The sequence below is a fragment of the Nothobranchius furzeri genome, chromosome 3, assembly GCF_043380555.1.
Source record: "Nothobranchius furzeri strain GRZ-AD chromosome 3, NfurGRZ-RIMD1, whole genome shotgun sequence".
Taxonomy (NCBI): domain Eukaryota; kingdom Metazoa; phylum Chordata; class Actinopteri; order Cyprinodontiformes; family Nothobranchiidae; genus Nothobranchius; species Nothobranchius furzeri.
Window position 1 is genome coordinate 82,866,512 of NC_091743.1, and position 22,849 is coordinate 82,889,360.

The 22,849-nt window shown below is 43.1% G+C and overlaps 1 protein-coding gene across 1 annotated transcript in view; it reads right to left on the reverse strand.

The window, feature by feature from the left end:
- Positions 1-5,442: 5,442 nt before the first annotated feature.
- The window catches only part of LOC107384629 (prolactin receptor), a 48,810-nt gene continuing 31,403 nt past the window's right edge, over positions 5,443-22,849 (reverse strand). Inside the window, exons 6-11 of the mRNA XM_070549805.1 lie at positions 21,186-21,355; positions 13,481-13,659; positions 9,743-9,896; positions 9,191-9,278; positions 6,400-6,469; positions 5,443-6,286 (exon numbers count right to left, since the gene is read on the reverse strand). Of these exons, the coding sequence (XP_070405906.1) occupies positions 5,651-6,286; positions 6,400-6,469; positions 9,191-9,278; positions 9,743-9,896; positions 13,481-13,659; positions 21,186-21,355 (1,297 nt within the window). The 3' untranslated portion in view covers positions 5,443-5,650. The remainder of the gene's footprint in view (positions 6,287-6,399; positions 6,470-9,190; positions 9,279-9,742; positions 9,897-13,480; positions 13,660-21,185; positions 21,356-22,849) is intronic.

Genomic DNA, 22,849 nt, shown 5'->3' on the forward strand with positions numbered 1-22,849 from the left:
AAACAATAGATGGCCATACATTTACAAAACAACAATTCACGTGACAGGATAAAGTACAGATTTTCTATGTACCCACGCTCTTTCTATACATTTTGCCAGGACAAAAATTCCTTTATTAAAAATCTAACATAACATTTCACCCTCTGATAACAAGAACAAATCTGGATTTTTATGCTGGATCTTTTGAAAAATAGACCTTCTCAAACCATTATATAACAGAAAGTAAAACAAAAAATTTAATTCCTCCTCAACCACATCTAGATCACATAAAATACACAGACGTTGCTCCTCCAATAACCCTTTATATCTCCCCACTTCTATAGCAAGGGGCAAACTAGTTGAGCACAGAGAGATCGCCGTCTTCTTTTTAAACGACCTTCAGCGTATGGCTCTGTCACAACTGTCCTTAAATTCAATGTAAATCTGTAGTTTTGGCTTTTTAAGCACATCAACTTCCCACTGGTCTTTATATATCTGAAATAAAGTCTGTGTACATATTGTGACTTTACACTGCAGAATATTGAAAAATAGAGGTGTGCTGTTTAATAGTGAGAAAAGTGCTAAAACATCATTTGACCGGGGAAATCTATGAAGCTTGTCCCAGTTGAGGATTTCTTATCCACAAACGCATAACTTCGGCTCTCTGTTTTATCACACAGGGCTCTCACCCAATATCACCCTCTATGGCAGCCATGGAGGTATACTTGTGAACTCCTAAGAAGCGCCTAGCTCCATTCTGCAAAAGATTACATTCAGGTGCCCCAAAAAATACCAGGAGCAATGGAGTCATATAATGTGGTAAATGTGGAAAAACCCAAGTCAGGACACCACTTGAACTCATTAACCACCCCACCCAGTGCTCTTCTACCTTCAGTAAATGTCATGCTCTCATGAAAAATAAAACCAAGATACGTATAAGTAACAGAATGCATTAATTGTACTTCACCAAAGTTAAATACATGATCACTTCTACACTTAAATATATTTCAAAAATGGACAATTTATGTTTTTTTTTTTACAGTTGATGGTAAGTCTCCATTTGTTGCACCAAATGTTCATAATATCCAACATTTTTTGCAAGTTCAACTCATCCTCAGCATGTACTTACATTTATTTCCTTGATTGGTATACTCAGGTTTGCAGACTTCATTTCTTATGCTAAAGCAATAACATACAGAGCAAATAACGTAGGGGAGAGAACATCTCCCTGTTTAACCCCAAATGGGGTAAAAAAAAACTCCAACCTGTTCTTAAATGCCATACAAGCTATTGGTAATTTATATAACGCCGTAATAGATTCATAAAAATGTCCATCAATACCAGCAGACAACAGCTTATACTCCAAAAGCTCTCTAGTTACCCAATCAAATGCTTTTTTTAAATCAACAAAACACGCAAAGGTACTCCTGCCTTCCTGATGTTTTGCCCTTAAAACAGAGGATAAAACATAAATGTGATCAATACAGGCTCTATGTTTCCTAAATCCACTTTGTTCATCCACTCATTATACCAGACTGAAAACAATAATTAAACAAACAGTGCAGGGGTCTCATTTATCAAACATTGCATAGAATCCTGACTAAATCCGTACTTAAGCTCAGCAAAAAAAAAAAAAAGGTACTTACGCCAAGCAGGTTTGTGATCTATCAAACGTGGAGTACGCACAGCTGCACGCAATCTCTGCTTCATAAATCAGAGACTAACAAGAAAGTTTCTCAGCTGCATTTTAGTCACATCCCGCCCTCACCACGCCCACTTACTGCCATAAATGGTCAATGCAGAGTGCCTTGTGGATCTCATGCATATACATAAGCCGGCTGTTGCAGCGCTCCGCCAATGACGATGGCGACCGTAGATCAAGGCAGATCAAGGAAGCGCAATTTAACAGAAGCAGAAATTGAGGTACTTGTGGGTGAGGTGGAGAAATGAAAGGAAGTGCTTTTGTAAAACAAATAAGAGAAAATCAACGGAGTGGCACAGCGTTGCTGAAGCCGTCAATGTTGTGAGTTCTTCAGAGAGATCTATGGCGGATATAAAAAAATGGTCCAATTGGGATTCGATCCCCAGACTCCCGGGTGAAAGTCACACACGCTAACTAGTCAGCAAAACAGAGCTCTCCCTTGTCCAACTAGCCAGGGCGCATCATCAATTAGATTAGTGATAGGACACACGCTGTCACAGACGCATAACATTCTGTCTCAATCTGTCCCCCTGCTGATATTCTGCATTTCGTATTCTGCGCTTCAGGCTGTGTGCGAGTGTGCGCGCATGTGTGTGTATGCGTGCATGTGGGGGGTCTTGTTCTGTGTGAAAACGAAGCAGTACAAGTGATAATGCTGCAGGATTTCATAATTGTATCTTCTCAGCAGCAGCACTGCAGGTGCTCTCCATGTCCAACATGTGTGTAAGCCAGGTCCTTAGTCTAATTAAAGTTGCGCACATTTTTCCGCTAAGTTTTCTTTCATAAATCCCAAAGTTTGCATGGAAAGTTGCTTACGCAGTTTTCCAACCCCGTTTTGTGCGTAAGCAAGCTTGATAAATGAGGCCCCAGGACAGTTAACTGCCTGGGACATTTGAGAAGTTCATTGGGCAATCGAGTACAAACAGCTTTGTGTATTTTTGCATTTTCTACAACTTCCTATACCTCTTCTATTGAAATGTCTTCATTAAAAATATAGTGTAATATGGAGGTATATTATTCATTTTATCTACAAATATAACTACTCGATCAATTTACAAAAGCATTTTTAATTATGACTGTTCTGTAAACCTACCACGACCTGTCACGACCATAGTGCTAACGCGTAACGCGGAGCTCATATGTCCCTAAACAGCTACTGTATTTCAAGATGGTGGATGGCCATGGAGCGTCGACCACAGTTCATTAAAGTTCAAGCTGAGAGAAATATTTAAAACTGATGTTGGTGAGAAATATTAACGAAAAATGACTAGTTTGTGAACTACTTGATAGTAAACATGTATAAATATTACACATTGGGGCTTTAAATCTTTTTTAAGATTTTCCACCATACTTAGTTTTTAACTTTTTTTTATGAAGGTTTTTTTCTTGCTTTCCCTCATTTTGTTAATCTCCTTCCTTCGCCTCCTTTCCTTTCAGTCCACAAACAGAGAGGTCTGCTGATTCTGGTTTTAGCTTCATAAAGCTGAACTAAGAAAAACCTCAAAAAGCAGCTTGAAGGACAAGGTTGATTGCTTGCATTCAGCTGGCAATCATCAGGGCTATTTATAACCTGAGAATGCTGATAACACACACACACACACACACACACACACACACATACTGCAGAGAGAAGCACAAGGATCTGAACGTTAAACTTTATTTAATACGATGAAAACATGTTTTGCAGTCAAACCAACAACACAGATCTACAGTAAACAAAACACGGTGAACAAAATTCTCCCTGTTATTCAATTATGAATAAATAAATTAATCTTTGTTGGAATAAGAAGGCTTTCATCTCTGAAAATGAATCAGTGGTTAAACACAAACCCCTTTAGGGTCATTTTACTTTAGTACATTTTGTAAAGGAGTTTAATTTCTCATGTCTTTTATTTAAAGAGCAAGTCACCCCCAAATCAACTTTTTTTTGCTGATAAACGATTTAAACAAGTGTCCAATCGTGCTGTAGACACGTGTAGTCAATAATTTGGCCCTTCAGTGCATTTTAGTTAAAATTTAAACATTCTGCCTAAAACTGTCAGTGTTGAGCCGTCGTCAGGTAAAAACTCTGCAATGCGTTTGAATTGAAATCTGCCATCGCTATTGGCTAAGAGGTACACTATGATGTTAGCTGGTACATTATGATGTCACAATGTCATTGTGAGCCTGTATGTGTGTATTTGCTAGCGACTCCACCCTCTCGGTCTGCCTGGCAACATATTTGTTGCATTATTCAAATTGAAGAGGCAGTGGAGTAGGACTCTGGTAAAGGGGTGACTTGCTTTTTAACTAATTGTGATTCATCAATTTGCAACAAAGCATTCAGAAGAAACCTTTTCACCTTTTACTGCATCAAATCCAAAGTGCCTGAGTCCGACAGAAACAACCTCCTGCAGATCTGATTCGGTTGGGGGAGAACGTGTGTGTGTGTGTGTGTGTGTGTGTGTGTGTGTGTGTGTGTGTGTGTGTGTGTGTGTGTGTGTGTGTGTGTGTGTGTGTGCAGAACATCAGCTGCTGGGGAAAAGAGGAAAACACAACTCCAACAGCGAGAAAAGGCACAAAGAGAGACGGCAACACCAAATTTTACTGCATGATCAACACGGAGACAACGCAACAATACTGCTGAGTTCCAGGTATTTGAAAAAATCAGACAGGAGGGATTTACCCTAAACAGTGACCCCAAATACCCCCAAGCCCCGTCGGCGGTCCACACACTTTCCATTAAAGGTTTATATCATGGTTCGTCTGAGCTGCTAACAGGGCCTCACTGGTGCACGAGAGGAATGTTTGGTTCAGATTCACTAAAATTATAATTAAAAGTAAACACAGCTGGAGGCAATAAAACAACTAACATACTTTAAATGAAAAGTCTGGTTTGTTCTGATTTGCCTGATAATGTGCAGCATTTTGGGGTCAAACTCAGCGGCTTGGTTGTTAAAAAACTGGATTAGAGCTTTTAAAAACACTTCCAAGGAAATGGAAATCCTCTGGCACCAAAGACTAGTCTGCAGCACAAGTCCGGATCTTTGCATTCTGCTAAATCGTCATCTTTCCAGGATTTTTTCCATCAATCAGAAAAACCCTTTCTTTGTAAAAACCCTGCAGTAAATTCACTCTGCTTCAGAATAATGCAGGACACCTGAGAATGGTCGTGCAGCATTTCTAAAATATACAAAATACGTTCTTTAAAACATAGAACTACAGTGATTTTTCATAAAATATACTTCTTAATATCTGTGCATATTTGCAGAATCTCAAAGCAGGTGAAGAAAAAACACAAACAGGAGCTTCAGCTGAAGCTTCCAGAGAGACCAACGCTCCAATCAGTGCCGACCCGATGAAGACAACGAGACGGTCAGCTTAATGACACGTTCACATGTACCGACATACAGAGAATAAAGGAATAAGAGCAGATCCTGGATCATCTGGAGCGACCAGAGGAATGAAAAATCTTTCATTTATTTAGTCCGAGTGAATCTGAACGTAGACGGTGCATCGCTGCACTTCCTGTCACCTGAGACAAACTGACGAGTCCTGAAAGAGGATCTGACCCGGTAAAAGCAGCGTTTCACATGGACTTCATTACCCACAATCTATGATTAAAGTACTTCTGCTCCAGGAAAAAAGGTATTTCTACATTAAAACAGCAACAGTTTGGATCCTAAAGATGACAAATAAAATCAGAGTGGCATCTGAACGCTAAAAGAAAGACATGTTTTCTTTTTCTTTTGTTCTTTTTTTTTTTGTAGAAAAGCGCTGAGTCATCACTAGTGCTTTGCTGAAACAGGTCTGTTGATGGTTTTCTGAACGGCAGTGAAAAATATCATGTGCAGAAGAACCTGCTGTTGTGGGTTGACGAGGCAGCAGGAACACAGCAGAACCAGACAGGAGCAGTTTGGGGTCAAAGGTCACAGCAGATTCTCATTAAACATGGAAACAGTCTCCATGTTCCAGCTGTTTTTCTGTCCATCAGCCAGTGTCTGAGACAGGAAGCAGAGGAGCAGCTGCTTCGCTCCTCTCTCCTCCTTCCCTCACTGTGCTCGTCCTCAGCTGGTACTCAGCCAGCTTCCTCTTTTTCTTCTCCTCCTCCTCCATCTCGTTTGAGCTGGGGAACAGTGGGAATTCTGGACAATATGCTGATGGGAAACACGGGACCAAGTGCACCTCTCTGCTCTCCTTCATGAGCTGGACACAGGTGTAGAAATCCTGCGGTGAGTGGCTGGTTGGGTCAGAACCGGGGCCAGTGTTGGTAGGGTGGAACGGATGTTCCATCGTGCTGTAGTCGGTCCCTAGTACCGACGTAATCTCAGCTCTCTGCTGTGGAGATGGAGCAGTCAGCAGTGAGGGGAGGATCTCAGGAGGAGACGTGCAGTACGAAGACACGCTCTGGACATAGGTGGTTGGGCTCTGGGCAGGGAAGTGGTTCTGGGCGGTACCAGGTACCACCTTCCTATCACAACCATCAGATGGGACTCTGCAGTTCTTCAGGGAGGTGAGATAGGCACCATCAGCCCTCACCTGGTCCCAGACCTCCATGGAGTAGCTTGGGGGTCTGTAGCCATGGAAGGTGCTGAAGTGATGGTTGATTTCCTCCAGGTTCCCCTTCTGAGGAGGAAGAGGCAATATCAAGAGTTTAGAGTTGGGTCAGAACAGGTTCAAAGACACACAGAATCAACAACAGCTGAAGAAAACTAAAGACCCTAAATGCATCGCGTTACCTTCAAGAGCAGAGGGTCAATCCCCATGATCCGTGGTTTCGGAATGGGAGGCAGGAAGTACTCTTTTATTCTGAAGGAGAAAACATGTAAACGGGAAACATGAAGAGGCTTCTCTCTCTCTCTCTCACACACACACACACACACACACACACACACACACACACACACACACACACACACACACACACACACACACACACACACACACACACACACACACACACACACACACACAAACACCTCACTCTGACCCTGAAAAGAAAAGGACCAGTCACACTTCCTGATTCATCAGCATCACACTTTCCATTTCACTCTGTTTGTGCATCATGACAAGATAGAGAGAGAGAATGTGTGTGTGTGTGTGTGTGTGTGTGTGTGTGTGCGCGCGCGTGCGTGCGTGTGTGTATCTGCAGGCTGGACTCCAGCTGCTGCTCCTGTTGAATCTGCAGCATCTGCTGGCTCCAACATGAGCCATCATTAACCCGCTCGGGATTTAAAGGCTGATGTTTCTATCAGACATGACAGATGTCAGGAACACAGTAGAAACACACACACATGCAACCACACATGTATGTGCACAGACACACACACTACTTATTAGAGTCTGACACAGGGCTCTATACCGGCCGTGGAACTGAAAGAACACTAAAGTAGTGCTGAGACAGAAACCCTACTGTGACCCTGATGGAGCTCAAACACTAGCCTAAAAGCAGAAAGACACAGATTGTGTCTTACACACACACACACACACACACACACACACACACACACACACACACACACACACACACACACACACACACACACACACACACACACACACACACACACACACACACACACAGATGTTTAATTAGCTCTAACATAATTAGATTATAAGGGAAAAGATCCTGCTACTAATTAAAATGATTACTGCTTGAGTTTTATTTCTCCTTTTCAGGTTAAAAATCAAGGGAAATGCTTTGACATCTCATCAAAGTAAAAGCATCAACTGAGCCCAAACCCAAACACAAAGTGTCTCTGTAGAGTCCAAGGTTTCCCCATCCTTAGTTAGTCCTGAGTATTTAGTCCTTATTATGATCTGTTCTGGTGGCCTGAGGATCGGGTCTCTGCTTTTTGCAGATGATGTGGTCCTGTTGGCTTCATCAGAACGTGATCTCCGACTTTCACTGGAGCGGTTTGCAGCCAAGTGTGAAGCAGCTGGGATGAGAATAAGCTCCTCTAAATCCGAGACCATGGTCTTGACTCGGAAAAGGGTAGAATGCCTTCTCCGGGTCAGGGATGAGGTCTTGCTGTTGTGTGTCGGGGTGAGTACTCCTCCTTCTCTACAACATCTTTGTGAGATCTTCATTCCAGGAGAGGGCACTCACCAGCTGCGGAGCATTACCAATCAGAGGCAGCTGCAGATCCTCAGAGCAACTGCAGCAGAGCTCTATTTAAGAGGAGAGGGAACTACTTCACATCGCTGGATGATTAGCTACTCACGGTAGTATCTTGCCACTCTCAAGTCTTAGGTTATGCTTGGTCTCTGCTCAGACATTTTTGCTGTTGCAGTAATGGATGTATTTGGATTTTTTTCTTGGATTCTTGTGTTTGGACCATTTTGGGCTCAAGTTTGTATTCCTCTTCAGGATACTTGGAAACGCTGAACCATTGATGGAATATACCTACCTGGAACTCACCATAACCCGCCTGGACAACAACTCTCACGGTTCGCCTCTCCTCCTGTTCCTCCTATCCTCTGCCGCCATCGTCTGGCCTCCTCTCCTGGACGCACCCGTCACACCATCTGCCCTCCCTACTGACTTCTGGACTCTTTCTGGCTTCATTGAACTTGGATATCTCCAGGACACTTTTAGTTGGGTTTAATAAATCATTGTTTGAACTTTCTGCTGTTTTGTGATGCTTCTTCATGTCGTGGGTTAAACACCTTCCCAGGGACATGACACTTGCCTCAAGTGCAGGAGTTTAAGTATCTCAGGGTCTTGTTCACGAGTGAGGGAAAGATGGGGCGTGAGATCGACGGGCGGATTGGTGTTGCGTCTGCAGTGCTGTGGACATTGTACCGGTCTGTCGTGCTGAAGAGAGAGCCAGAAGGCAAAGCTCGCAATTTACCATTCCTGCCCTCATCTATGGTCAGGAGCTTTGGGTAGTGACCGAAAGAACGAGATCGCGGATACAAGTGGCCGAATTGAGTTTTCTCCGCAGGGTCGCTGGGCTCCCTGCATCGAGAAGCTCAGTCATCCGGGACTAGACCCGCCGCTCCTCCATGTCGAGAGGAGCCAGTAGAAGTGGCTCGAGCATTTGGTCAGGATGCCTCCCTGGCACATCCAACCGGGAGGAGACCTAAAGGAAGACTCAAGACACGCTGGAGAAACGATGTCTCTCAGCTGGCCAGTGAATGCCTTCAGACTCCCACGGAGGAGCTGGCCCTAGTGGCTGAGGAGAAGGAAGTCTGGGTCTCTCTGCTTCGGCTACTGCTCCCACAACCCGACCCCGGAGAGGCGGCTGAAAACAGCTGGATTCTGAAAAACGCTCTCTGCCCACCATCAGGATTATTCTAAAAAAAAAACACCAACTTACAACATAATAAAATAAAGAGAAATAATTATGTATCCTCTAACCACACAACAATAAGGAATGTCTTCATGATTATTCACCTCCAGACATTTTTATTTATGTCCAGTTTATCAAACGTTCTCCTTAAATTATTTCATCAGACGTTTAGATGTTTGAACAGAGAAGATTCTCGTGTTAGCAAGTGAAATCTGACACTGAGTGAGTTCCTCACCTCCTGCTCTGTGGAATCAAGCCAAAGGCCACAACCAGCAGGGCCACCACACCAACTCCCACCACCAGAACCAGAACCAGGACTTTACCTGCACAGGTAAACACAGTCTGAGGGATCAATCAGATGTCTTAAAATGAAGTTTTAGTTGGGATCATCGCTGCTTTCATGATAGAGACATCAATATGGATGAAAATCCAGTTAGTTACGTTATTAAGACTCTTGTTGAGACGTTTACAACTAGAGTTCATCTCATCAGAAGATGGAGCGGAACTTTAAACCTAAAACGGGTTTAAATGATCCGGTTTCTACAGTCGGACTCAGCTCCACCACCATCATCGGCTCCACCAGATGTTTACGTAAACTATTTCATTTCTCCATCTTTCTCTGTAATGTTAGAACTCTTAATGAAAAGACAAAACATCATCGCTGCAGTTTGCAAAATGTCTAATTCAAATCAGTCAGCTGATAATCTAAATAAAAGTTTCCAGTCTCAGCAGCTGACACGTCACAATGTGTCAGGCTCTCGCTGACATGGCAACCACGTGTGTTCACCTGTGGGCGCACGATGGGGGATGCTCATTAGGAGGGTGGAGCTCCATTTGCTCCACAGGCCGGAGTTGTGGGACCGACATCGGACCCTGACCGCATAGTCCCCGACTCGCAGTCCAAGCAGCTCCACTTGGGGCTCACGCAGAGGATGCTTCACCTTCAGACAGAGAAGTGAGAGTGGGAAGGACCTTAGTAAAGATTAGATGACTCTTTACATTAAAACTCTTCATGATCAGGTGGGTTTTGCTTTATTTGTTCTACTTTTTAAAATATTTTCTCTAACCTGCAGCTTCTAAAAACATCCTAAAAACTGGTTCACCTAAAGCCTGATTCATGCTTCTCCGTCAGCTCCAAAAGGGAGAGAAGCACGCACGGACGGAGATGTTTTGCCCTCAGACATCTCCGTCTCCTGGGGAGTGTTGCAAAGCAATTCCCCACCAGGACAACAGAGGGCGTAGCGCTGTTCTGTGGTATCCTGCCATGTCTCCGGTCAAAGATAGTTTGTTTACATGGACGTAATTTGGGGGGGGGGGAGGGGGCCGGGACATGTCCCCTCCACTTTTTCCAAAATCAAGTTTTGACCCCTGCACTTTTTACCATCCAAAAACAATATTACACTATATTAAATTGACACTGGTTGAGCTCTAGGACCAAGCAGAAAACAACCATTTGTTTTGAAGCCTGTTTCCCATTAGAGCATACTGTAAAGATACCCCCCCCCCCCGTGTCCCCCCCACTTCTAAAGTGAAAATTACGTCCATGTGTGTTTATGTTGTGTTTTTTTTTTGTATATAAGAGACTTTTTAACACGGACAAATTTGTCTCGCATCCTCCTCCACCTCTTCATGCACTCGCCACCTCTAAACCCACGTTTCCTGTCATTTCGGTCCACAAATAAAATTCTTGCTGCGCATCTTTTCACTCCTCCAGTCACGGGGAATTAAACGTTCATGTTTTTAGAGTTTTTTGCAAGGTATTCTTCAAGCTGCTCCGTGTCTGCCGCTAGTTATCCTCGGCTCTCTTTATGTTTTTGAGGGTGCAATGCCGGCGGTGTAGACGACCGCGACGTCCTGATCAATCACAAGCTTGCGTTGTCCATCTCGCCTGACGGATGTTTAGAAAAGAGAGCTCGACTCCGTCCGTCCTTGTGGAGCTCTTCAGCAGGCCCGCAAGGGCGGATAATGGTGTTGCATGTCTCCGCACTGACGCAGACGGAGAAGCAGGAATCAGGCTTTAGAAATGTCTAACTGATACAATTCAAAATGCAAAAACAACCATCTGGCCTTAGTTTTCTCAGTCTGCATTTGGAATATTCAGTATAAAATCTGGCACACAACGATTTATCTCCACAGAGAAAAGAGGAATATTCAGTAGATCTGCTGACTCAAATCTTTATTTTACTTTAAAGGCCAACTCTGCAGTTTTAACTTGCTGTTAGCACCCCCTAGTGTCCATTTTAATCCACTGTCATCAAACTGAAATCTGAATCAACTGTATGAGATGGCTGAAGTCAGTCACACCTTGATGTTCTTCCATATAACGTTTAATTTATAATATTATAAATACAGGCTTATAATTCCTTCATGTTTTTCTGAATTGAGTGAAATGGCCAAAAAAAATGGAGGAAAAACAAAACGATTTTGAGGTCACCCAGCAAGGTCAATTGGTTTAGTCTTGACTCCTGGTTGTTGTCGTTGAGGATTGGAAACCTGTTTATTGAGTCGAGTGCCAAACGAGATGGACAGAAAAAGGCCAAAACCATCAGGTGCCCAACTCAGGAAAAGAAGAAAAGAAGAAGAGAAACAGGCTAAAGACAACGGTAGTACGTTCTCGTGCTCGGATGCATGTTTTTAATTTTTTAAAAACCGGTTCACTGGGGATTTTAACAGTTAAATTCGGTCAACTAAATGCTAACAGAGCAAATGGCGCTGAAAGTTTGAAACAAATAGTTCGAATTAATTCCTTTAATCCTTTTTTTAATGATTCAAGTGCGAGGATTCGTTAAATGCGCACTGCAGCCTGCGGCGTGCCTCCTGAACAACAACAAAAACACGTTGATCATGAGTCATGTTCACATAATAATGAATAAACTCTACAAGCAGAAAAAAAGTCCCTAGTCCTCACTAACTATCCCGTTATTAGCATTTCCAGTACTACTGAACATGTTAATGAAATACATTACTGGTCCACTGATCATAGCATGCCAGCAAACTCATGCAGTCTCCAAATATGCGTGTGGACCTAGCTGTGAGTCTTTTGAAGAAGACTGAGCAAGGTCTCCACAGCTACAGGGCAAGTGGCTTTGTGACAGCACAGATGGCAGCCAAACAAACGTGTGAAGAAATGAATGTGGAGGCTGTTTTGAAACACAAAAGGTTGAGGTCCACAAAGTGCCACTTTTCATATGAATCCCATGATGACCTTTCAGTGATGCCCTCAAAAAGTTGGAGGTTGAATTCTTCAGTGTTGTTGTTGATGCAGCCACATCAGCCATCAAGGAGAGGTTTTCCACACTGGAAATTGTTCAAAACAAATTTGGGGTTTTGACCAATTATTCAAGCCTTGCAGATGAGGAGCTGACAGAGCAATGTGAGGAATTAAGCACCACACTGCACTTGATGGGAACTCTGATTTGAATGGTAGAGAGCTTGTGCAAGAAATCGAGAACTTCCCTAACCTGCCATCAACAACCATGAGCCTCCTCGAGCTCATCACTTTTATCCATGATAAAGATCTAGCAGAGATCTACTCGGAGATCGTCTTTTTAACATCATAATCTAACTGCTGAATCTCCCTTCAGCCTCCTTCATTAGTGTCTACAGGATTGATTCATCAGCTGTGTTCATGATCTAAAACATGTGGAAACATGCTGGAAGCACACTCCAGCGCTAGCATGTCGGCTAGCCACTTTACTATTGTCTAACAGAGTTCCTGGTAAATAGTACGACCAAGATCCTGAGAGGAGGAATCGTGTTACCACAGCGAAAGACTGTGCCACCTCAAAAACAAATTTAACACGCGATGGTTTATGTCGGCTCATATCCTTTTATGATTTCTGTCTTTCATTTGTGCCTGATGCGTTTCGCTGCTGCGGAGCCTATCACCTGTTTTGTCCTCCGGCGACCCTCAATGGCGCGGCCGGCGCGCAATCCAGTATTTTTGCGGTCGGTAGATCTTTTTGAACTGCAGTTCAGAGGTAACTCATAAGGTGAAAAATATGAAGCCAGGTAGCAGCAGCTTTTCTTTAGGATTGAGTGGAGATGCAGTATAATAGACAGGCAGGACAGAAAAATAGTCACATAAAAACAAGTTAGTTTTTGTACCTGGTGGTTGCAACAAACAGACACCATTGAAGGTAATCAGAAGTGAGGAACACAAAATGAAATTATTCTTTCAGTGTTTAGATCAGCACTCAGCAGGAACTCTGAGAGGCTGCAGGCGCATCAGTGAGTTTGCAGCCGCTGCGCAGGGGGAGGGGGCTGAAGCAGGGTAACAGTAAAGATGCAAAAACTACCGTTGTTAAAAGAGATGTGTGTTAACTTTGAAAATGTGAGCGCAAGTTTAATTGTCAAAAACTACAGCGAACCAAACACCCACCCCACCCCCATCATTTTAGCACATACTGGCTCAAGAAAATTATTTAGAAATACGAAAATCGTACTTTGTTTCCCTTTAAATGAATCTTTTCTTCTGTCAGAAGTTTTTGCTGAGTTTTATTGTGAGAGCAGACAGAGTGTTTACCTTCCAGCTGTCGGGCTCAGTGACCCTTTGGTATTGCAGCTCGTACACCAGCGTGATCCAACCGTAACGCAGGTCCTCAGGGACCGGATAGGTCCAGGACAGCAGCACGTTGTGCCCCATCTCATCTCCACCGGTGTCCGTCAGCCTGTAGCTCAGGTTGGCTGGGGCCTCCGTCTCCACTGTCCCCCACAACGACAAACAAACAAGATGAACAAAAGCTGCTCCTCCACATCGAGAGGATCCAGTTGAGGTGGCTCAGGCATCTGGTTAGGATGCCTCCCTGATGATGATTTCAGAGCACATATTTTTTTTGTTTCCTCTCCTTTAAGATTCTCTCACCTGTTGTGTACCTGAGACCACATCATGGCCTAAACTTTCCCAAAGGGATCTTTTGTACGTTCTTGCCGTGATTTTCTTCAAAGTCCATTTTTGGTTCTTTTTTAAACACAGATAAGGTTTCTCTTTACCTTGCTGACGTTTTGTTTGCGGCTGCAAACATCCTCAGAGCTAACGCAGATGGTGGCGTCACTTCCTACTCCATTTATCCGCGGGCAGCAGAGGACGTTGTCGCCCTCTGCTGCCCGCTCTCCCTCTCCGATGATGCAGTCCCATGCGCGATCCAACGAGTAAACTCCATCGTCTCTGTTCATGGTCCCACATCCACGTCTCCTTATCTCTATAGCGTCTTTTATCCATCTTTTGTGTTTCTGTTGTTCGGTGTTTATGATCCTTGTGTTGTCCCAGTCCATTACATGGTTTTCTCTTTTGCAGTGATCTGTTACGGCTGACTTCTTTATTGTGCTTTCTGCTCCTTGTTTTGCTGCTCTTGTGTGTTTTCGACTTGTTTCTTTCTCGCACTCCTTTCTATGTTCTATTGTTCGTGTGTTGAGTTGGCATACGGTTTCTCCTATGTATGTTTTATTGCAGAGTTAGCATGGATTTCGTAAATGACTCCACATTTAAGTCCAACTGTTTCTAACTGTTGTGTATGGTTTTGTTGGTGTGTTTATGTTGTGTTTTTTCATTGTTGCTCTTATCTGTTCTGTTATGCCTTTGATGTATGGTAGGGTTATCACTGGTTTTGGTTCTTGTCTTTCTGGATTTCTGGTTCTTTGCTTTGGTTGTTCTTTTCTTTCTGTTGTTGTTCGTTGTTTTTTTCCCATGTTGGGTATCTGCAGGTTTTTAAAGCGTGGTGTATGTGTTTGTCCTCTTGTTTATGGTCTCTTCTGTTACCATGTTTGCTCGGTGATATAATGATCTGATTAATGACATTTTGTGTATGGTGGGGTGTTCTGATGTCCATAATAAATATTGGTCTGTGTGTGTCGGTTTCCTATATGTGTTTATGTTTAGGGTCCCGTCAGTCTGCCTGGTTATTTTCATGTCCATAAATGCTATACTGCCTTCTGTTTCTGACTCATATGTGAACTTTATGTTACCTGTGTCATCAATGTTATTCAAGTGTTGTGTTAGTGTTTCTGTTTGTCCTTTGGTATGATTTCCAGTATGTCGTCTACGTAGCGTTTCCATAGTTTTATTTAGCAGTTTGGGAGGGCAGCGGCTATGGCTTTTTGCTCTAGGTCTTCCATGAAAAACTCACACAGTGTGGCTGATAACGGGTTACCCATGGCGAAGCCTTCCAGTTGTTTGTATATTGTGTCATGTTATGTAAAGTAAGTGGAGTTAGCTACCAGTCCTATCAGTTGTGCTATGTTATCTGCTGTGAGGTTTGTTCTTTTGTGTAAAGTCTTGTCCTGTCTGATTCTAACTACTATGTCTATGGTTTTTTTGGGTTGGTGTTTTTGTGAACAGGGATGTGACGTCATGTGAGATGAGTATGTCGTTGTCTTCTATTGTAATCTTTTTTAGTTCTTTTGCCAGTTCTATGCTATTTTTGCAACGTTGATCTGTGTTACCTAATAACGGGCTGATGATTTTGCAGATATCTTTTGCCATGTTGTATGTTGGTGTACCTATGCTGTCTACTATTGGTCTAAGTGGGGTGTTTTGTTTGTGTATTTTTGGCGTTCCATAGATTCTTGGTGTTATGTTTGCTGTAGGGATCCAGTGTTTGTACATTTTTTCTGTTATTTTACCTTTTTCTTGTAGTGGCTTCAGTAATTTTTCCATGTTTTTCTTAATGCTTTCTGTTTGGTCTTTTTTGAGTATTTTGTATGTATTTTTGTCCTCTAACATCTGGTTCGTCTGTTGTTTATGTAGATGATTATGAATTATGAAGATGATCTTACATTTAATTAGAAACCATAAAATGTGAAATATCATGAAAGATGAAATATCACCTTCATGGATCTTTGAGTAAATTTAACCAGAAGATCGGATCTTTTTCTTGCAGGGATTGAGCAGCACTTCGTATCAACTTCAAGAAAAGAGAGTGAGTCAGGTTTAAAAGTTTGAAGGTTTATTACTAAACAAATTAAACAAGACTAACTTTAAACACTAGGTGTATGGTGTAACTAAGGTGAAGTAAGACTGAGAATGGTGTATGTGTGAATATGTTCAGAACCAGCAAATACGGAGAAACGATTAGTTCTGATGGGATTGAAGATTATGTTTTGCGCTAAGCTTGGTTTGGGAGATTTATAACACACATTGAGACGATATTCTGTTGGTCTATATACCCTTGGCGGAAGTCCCCGTTAGATCAGGAATGTCAAGGTCCAGCTTGACCTCCTCTGGCACCGAAGCCGGTAGAAAAGCAGCGGATGCCGACCAGACCAGTCTTGAGATACTTCCAGGTCACAACAGTTTTATTGGCATCTAGCGAGACCCAAAAAGGGGGTCGTGATGGTTCAGCTTTTATTCTGAAAGGAACCGTTACAGCAGGTGGAACATGTTACCGATTTAATCCAGCTTGTCGCTAGGTTATTTCGGCTGAAGAGGAAAGTTTACGGATTGGCCACTCCGACAACTTCTCTAGAACGCTTGAACTGAAGTTAAGATGACGTGGGCATAGTTTTATAATTTGGATGTTTTGATTTACGGTCGAATCAAAAAAGGACAACCAGAGGGGATTTACCAAGCACCAATAAAACCACGCCTCACGTCAGATCTGGAAGGTTCTGATTGGATCAGAAAAAGGAAATGTGTGATGTGACTTTAAGCATTACATGGATGAGAATGTCTAGTGCAGCTAGTTTAAAGTTATATTACTTATTAAAACTACTGATCATAACATTGTCATTTCACAGATTGGTTAACATTTTATTATTGGACTAACGCTTTCATGGATGTAAATTCAAAGAGTTGGAGTACCCGGCCCGGAGGGTTACCGGGGTCCCAACCTGGAGCCATGCCTGGGGTTGGGGCCCGTAAGCGAGCACCTGGTGGCCGGGCTTTCGCCCATGGGGCCCGGCCGGGCCCAGCCCGAACTGGATACACGGGTTCATCCAACTGTGGACCCACCACCCGCAGAAGGAACATGGAGGGTCCGGTGCAGTGTGGATCGGGTGGCAGACCAAGGCGGGAGTCTTGGCGGTCCGATCCCTGGACAAGGAAACTGGTTTTTGGGACATGGAACATCACCTCACTGGCGGGGAAGGAGCAGGAGTTTGTGGCAAAGGTTGAGCGGTACCGGCTAGATATAGTCGGACTCACCTTGACACATAGCATGGGCTCTGGAACCCAAGTCCTTGAGAGGGGTTGGACACTCTCCTTTGCTGGAGTTGCTCCGGGTGAGAGGCGGAAGGCTGGGGTTGGCTTTTTGTTAGCCCCAAGACTCTCTGCCTGTCTGTTGGGGTTTACCCCGGGTGACAAGAGGGTAGCTTCCCTGGGCCTTCGGGTCGGGGAACGGGTCCTGACTGTTGTTTGTGCTTATGGGCCAAATATCAGTTCAGAGTACCCAATCTTTTTGGAGTCCCTGGGACGAGTGCTAGATAGTGCTCCATCAGGGGACTCCATTGTCCTGCTGGGGGACTTCAATGCTCACATGGGCAATGACAGCATGACCTGGAGGGGTGTGATTGGGAGGAACGGCCCGCCTGATCTGAACTCGAGTGGTGTTTCATTATTGGACTTCTGTGCAAGCCGCAGTTTGGCCATAACGAACACCATGTTCGAACATAAGGATGCCCATTGGTACACTTGGTACCAGGGCAGCCTAGGTCACAGGTCGATGATAGACTTTGTAGTCGTATCATCTGACCTGCGGCCGTATGTTTTGGACACCCAAGTGAAGAGAGGAGCAGAGCTGTCAAATGATCACCACCTGGTGGTGAGTTGGATCAGATGCCGCGTAGACCTGGCAGACCTAAATGCATAGTGAGGAACTGCTGGGAACGCCTGGCAGAAGAACCTGTCAAGACGGTCTTCAACTCCCACCTCCGGCAGAGCTTTGACCGCATCCCGAGAGCAGTTGGGGACATTGACTCTGAGTGGGCCTTGTTCCACTCTGCGATTGTTGAGGCGGCTGTTACTAGCTGTGGTCGCAAGGCTCCCATCTACCTGAATCCTCTTGCAAAGGCTTACGTCCCGGCCTGGCCGCTCATCACAGGATCGTCGGCTAGCAGTGCCTACACCATGCTCAGGACAATCCAGGCTCTTCTCATGCATCGTTCCACAAATGTGGAATGACCTTCCAAGCACTACCAGAACAGCGGCTTCCTTTTCGATTTTCAAGAAACTCCTGAAGACCCTGCTCTTCAGAGAGCATCTTCTTAACTAGAACCTTGCCTGCATCCGTCCCTCCTCTCTACCGTCCACTCCTTGTTCCCTACTCTCCATGATTGATGTCAAGTTGTTGTTGTTATTGTTGTTGTTGTTAGGCTCAAGGGCAACATGCCGATTATCACTTGTAAGTCGCTTTGGACAAAAGTGTCTTCTAAATACATAAACATAAACAACACGCTTTAAAGACCCGACATGGGCAATAAACAAAGGAAAACAACAAACAACAACAGAAAGAAAAGAACAACCTAAGCAATGAACCAGAAACCCAGAAAGACAAGAACCAAAACCAGTGATAACCCTACCATACATCAAAGGCATAAAAGAACAAATAAGAGCAACAGTGAAAATACACAACATAACACACCAACAAAACCATACACAACAGTTAGAAACAGACTAGTGCACCCAAAAGACAAAATACCAGCTGGACTTAAATGTGGAGTCGTTTACGAAATCCCATGCAAACTCTGCAATAAAACACACATAGGAGAAACCGGACGCCAACTCAACACACGAACAATAGAACATAGAAAGGAGTGCGAGAAAGAAACAAGTCGAAAACACACAAGAGCAGCAAAACAAGAAGCAGAAAGCACAATAAAGAAGTCAGCCGTAACAGATCACTGCACAAGAAAAAACCATATAATGGACTGGTACAACACAAGGATCATAAACACCGAACAACAGAAATACAAAAGATGGATAAAAGACGCTATAGAGATAAGGAGACGTGGATGTGGGACCATGAACAGAGATGATGGAGTTTACTCATTGGATCGCGCATGGGACTGCATCATCGGAGAGGGGAGAGCGGGCAGCAGAGGGCGACAATGACATTAAATAGACTCCAGAGGAACTGGTTAGAAAGAGATTTTAAATTAAAATAGTCAAATTCTGACTGAAGTTATATTTTATATTTATTTAAGAGTCCACCTGAGTGTCTACATTCCAGTTACCTGCTGCCATTCACTCCAAACTTTAGTACTTAAGTTACTTGAGTACTTATGTATTTCATCAGACCATCTTAAAGTCAAACTGTTCCAGTTGGGCTGCATGGTGGCGCAGTGGTTAGCACTGTTGCCTCGCAACACGTAGGTCGCAGGTTCGAAACTCGGCTGCGGCCTTTCTGCGTGGAGTTGCGTGTTCTCCCCATGCATGCGTGGGTTTCCTCCGGGTACTCCGGTTTCCCCCACAGACCACAGCATGCCCTAAAGGTTATAAATTGTAAGTCGCTTTGGATAAAAGCGTCTGCTAAATAAATAAACATAAAAAAACATAAACAGTTCCAGTTCCAACCTGAGCTCTTTACGACCCTCCGGCTCCTCCCCAGCTGTCAGGAGGTTTATTTTATTAATTTAATTTTTAAGGGGCATCATTTCTGCATTGCTTTTATATTTTAAAGCTAGGTAAAAGGTGGAATAAAATCCTGGTTCAGTAAAACTAAACATTCTGTTTTCTAAGTGGCACCAATGTGTGTTTCTGACACTAGAACCAGCTGATGATCAGAACATGGGCTCTGTTCTTCAGTTACATGACATTTGGGAGGATTCGCTCCAACATTCTGAAATTGTGACCTTTTGTTGGCCGACGCCTCCCACCACAGCGACTCCTGGTCTCGCCTGATAAGAACCATGACCCTGACCTGTTCTGACATCTCTCAGCATCGAAAGAAACACACACACACACACACACACACACACACACACACACACACACACACACACACACACACACACACAATGGCCTCTGGTCAATGTTCGGGAAGTAGATTGATCCTCTCCTGATAACAACAGACATTCAGTCGTAAAGAAACAGCAACAAAACTTCAGTTTTAAAACTAAAACCTAAAATCGGTCTCCAGTGACTAAACACAACGACCTGCTGGACGTTACACGTCCAAACACGTGAGATCAAAACCCAGACCAGTGGAGAAGAGGTGGATTACGGTTGTTATAGTGACGGTAAACAAACTCTACCGGGACCTGGAACAGATTCATTTCAACCTCGGTGTTTAAGAAGTTAGAAAATCTATTAGTTTTCTGAACCCGATTGTCCACGTAGGGTTGCGGGTGGGTGGGTGGGTGGGGGTGGGGGGGGCGGGGCTGGTGCCTATCTCCAGCGGTCAATGGCCAATCAGGCGGAGTACACCCTGGACAGAGAGCCAGTCCATCGCAGGGCAACACAGGACAAACAATCATGCACACACACACACACACACACACACACTCACACCTAAGGACAATTTAGACAGACCAACCAACCTAACAGTCATGTTTTTGGACTGTGGGAGGAAGCCGGAGTACCCGGAGAGAACCCACGCATGCACATGGAGAACGTGCAAACTCCATGAAGAAAGATCCCAGGCCGGGAAGCGAACCCAGGACCTTCTCGCGGCAAGGCAACAGCTCTAACCACTGCGCCACTGTGCAGCCCAAGTTAGAAAGTCTCTTTAGAAAATGTCTTTTAGAAAGACATTTCTAGATATTTTGGTTTTATTTAGTAATCCTGCTGTAACTTCGTCCATGCTGGACCTAAAGCAGCATTTCTAATGTGGCTGGAAAAAAACTTCAAAACACCTGAAATTAAACCTACATCCTCTAAATGTCTCATTCTTTAATCAGATGATTTTATTAATATTTCAGGTCATGATTCTTAAGGAAAAAGATATTAAAATTGTTTTATTTTATTTGCAGATGTCGTGTATTTTAAAATTAAAAATGAAATCTTTGGCTTTTCATCCAAATGATCACCTCTTCTGTAACCCTTTGTTCACCCTCTGGGTTCACACGTTCATCGCTCTCCAACACCTTTTCTTTTCAACACCTGAGCGTTTCAGCATCTAATCACACCAGACCTCCATTTTCACCTTTCACAGAACGTTTTAAATCAATTCTTCATTTCTTTTTCTAAAGGCTCATCAGAAGGAAGCCTGTTTGTTAAAAATCAAAACTCCAGGACGATGAAACTGCAGAAACTCTGGCGCACTGCTAGAGAAACAGAAATGTTTAAAGCCACTCACCTATCTCAGCCACGTCCAGACAGTGCTCCTGGGAGGTGTAGTTCCTGCTGCCGGCCATCGCCGTCACCTTCATGCAATAGATCTTCCAGATGGATGTGTGGCTGCTGTCAAAATGGCAGCTGTTGGAACCACCAGAAACGTAGTCCGGACACTCGTGTGATGGCCCCTTACTGCAAAAATAAACAAACAACTAAATAAATAAACTGACTCAAATAACTAATTTTTGGAGTTAAACTGAGTGTGTATTTTCCCTGGTGATAGGGAAAAGTACATACCTACATCATTGCAAGCAAGCAAAATTTTTGTGTTCAAATAAGACCTTACCAATGGATGGCCATTAGGGTAAAAAATCTTTGGGAGTGCAACCTCCAGCTAAATGACGCTGGCAACAAGTGAAGAGGTAAATGTGAAAATAAACAACGTTTATGAATGGTGAAAGTTTTGTAATCATTTGTTACAAATCAGTAAATGCATTTTGTCCTCACAGACTCCTGTAAAAGGAAACATGGCATCCATTATGGTGTCACCCAGAGACTTAAGACCACTCCCAGTTTTAGAACAGATTTTTTTATGGTTATATGTTATGAAACTTCCAATATTTTTCAACAACTGGCCATCTTTTCATTCATTTCAACAACATTTATATGGATATTTCCAGAGATTAATGACACATTGTCTCTTTAAAATAAAAACTACTGTTAGGTAAAAATTGCTGACATTAACGATATTATTACTGTTCTTCTCATTATAATTGTTTTTATTAAATGCAAGCTTTTCCCGTGCCAGTCTCCCCACTGAACAATGACCTTCCTAGAACACGCTGGGCTGTGTGTTATCTGTTTTTCTCCACGGGAACCAGCAGGTTGAATGAATGCACCTGTTTCTGTATAAGGGAGTTGTGGCATTAGTTTCACTCCCTATATGAAAACAACTTTTCTCCTGAATGTCTACGGAGAGGAATGTGATGAGATGTGTGTGTGTGTGTGTTATTTTGTGTGTGTCTCAATAAAAGACCCGACAGAGCTCAGCTTTCTGAGACTGTGTCAACCAAGCTTACGGGTCTGTAGGTCATTGCTTCACCGTTCTCCCTTTGCAAAGAAAACTGAACAATATTATGCTCTAATCCTCTGTGAGTTCGATTCTTTTAAGGTAACCTGGTTTGCAGAAAATAAACCAAACAACTACAAAAACTTGACTTGATTAAATTTGGAGTTCTTCAAGGTTGAGTGTTTGACACTAAAATATTTTGTTTATTTAATAATCCTGTAGGACATATTTGAAAAAAATCAAAGAAGGTTCGGTGTTTCAGGTTTAAAATAACTAATTATTTATAAATTTGAGTTAATTGTATTATTTTGTTCTGATTTGACTCTGTCTCTCATCTTGCCATCACCTAGTCATAAAGATCACTGATGGAAGGGGTGATGAACGACTCACCTGGCTCCAATGTTCCTGATTAGTATTTATGGTTCTACATTTTATAAATCCTGAATTACAAAATCCAGAATAATCTGAAGAACAATTTAGGAAGAGAGATGAAATATCTTCAAACAACATGAACTCCAATTAGAAAAATTATTATGGATGAGTCAAAATAATATTTAACATTGGATTAATTCAAGATAATTCTGTAAATTCATTATATCTCATGAGTTTTTTATATG